General features: G+C 35.8%; 1 protein-coding gene across 1 annotated transcript in view; it reads left to right on the top strand.

Annotated features, from left to right (window-relative positions):
* The window catches only part of LOC119594195 (delta(3,5)-Delta(2,4)-dienoyl-CoA isomerase, mitochondrial-like), a 14,213-nt gene that overhangs the window by 11,531 nt on the left and 1,938 nt on the right, over positions 1-744 (top strand). The window contains 2 exon segments of the mRNA XM_037943264.1: positions 84-300; positions 590-716. Of these exon segments, the coding sequence (XP_037799192.1) occupies positions 84-300; positions 590-716 (344 nt within the window).

Here is a 744-nt window from a genome sequence, read left to right as displayed (position 1 = left end):
ATGGCAATGTGTTGTAATTAACCTGAACTTTATTTGAATATGAGGCTTATAAAAGCTATATAAAATTTCAATTTAAATTACAGAGATATTGGACAGTGTTTCAACAAGCTTGGGGAAGACACGGACTGTAGAGCTATAGTTCTGAGTGGAAATGGACGGCTCTTCACCTCAGGCCTTGACCTAAGTGACATGTCAGGAATAGTATCTTTAGTGATGGGAGATGACGATGTTGCTCGAAAGTGTCGTTCTCTGCATCACCTGATCAAGGAATTCCAGGATGCATTTTCATCACTAGAAACGGTAATCATATTTTTTTTTTTAATCATTTTTATGTATGCAACTTTTCTGTTTGTATTAAATAGAAAAGTTAAAATTATGATGCTTGTTATTGAATATGTATGTGACATATTTGCATGCATTAGAATTTCTCTTCTGTGAAATTGGATTATTAAAATCTCTAAAAGTTTGGGACCCCATATCCATATGTATTCATATCATGGATCATATCAGTGCCATATTGTTTGATAATAGGTATGACTATATTTACATCCCTTTTCCCAAGTTTATTTATTACTGACCAATTTCACAGTGTCCAAAACCAGTAATTGCTGCTGTACATAATGCTTGTGTTGGTGGTGGGGTGGACCTTATCTGCTCAGCTGATATTCGCTACTGTACATCTGACTCCTGGTTCCAAGTTAAGGAGGTTGAACTCGGTAAGTATGCCAGGGTGTTGATTTAAGG

Source organism: Penaeus monodon, chromosome 33, assembly GCF_015228065.2.
Source record: "Penaeus monodon isolate SGIC_2016 chromosome 33, NSTDA_Pmon_1, whole genome shotgun sequence".
Taxonomy (NCBI): Eukaryota; Metazoa; Arthropoda; class Malacostraca; order Decapoda; family Penaeidae; genus Penaeus; species Penaeus monodon.
The sequence above is the reverse complement of the archived record's forward strand: the minus strand, read 5'-3'. Positions and strand labels throughout refer to the sequence as shown.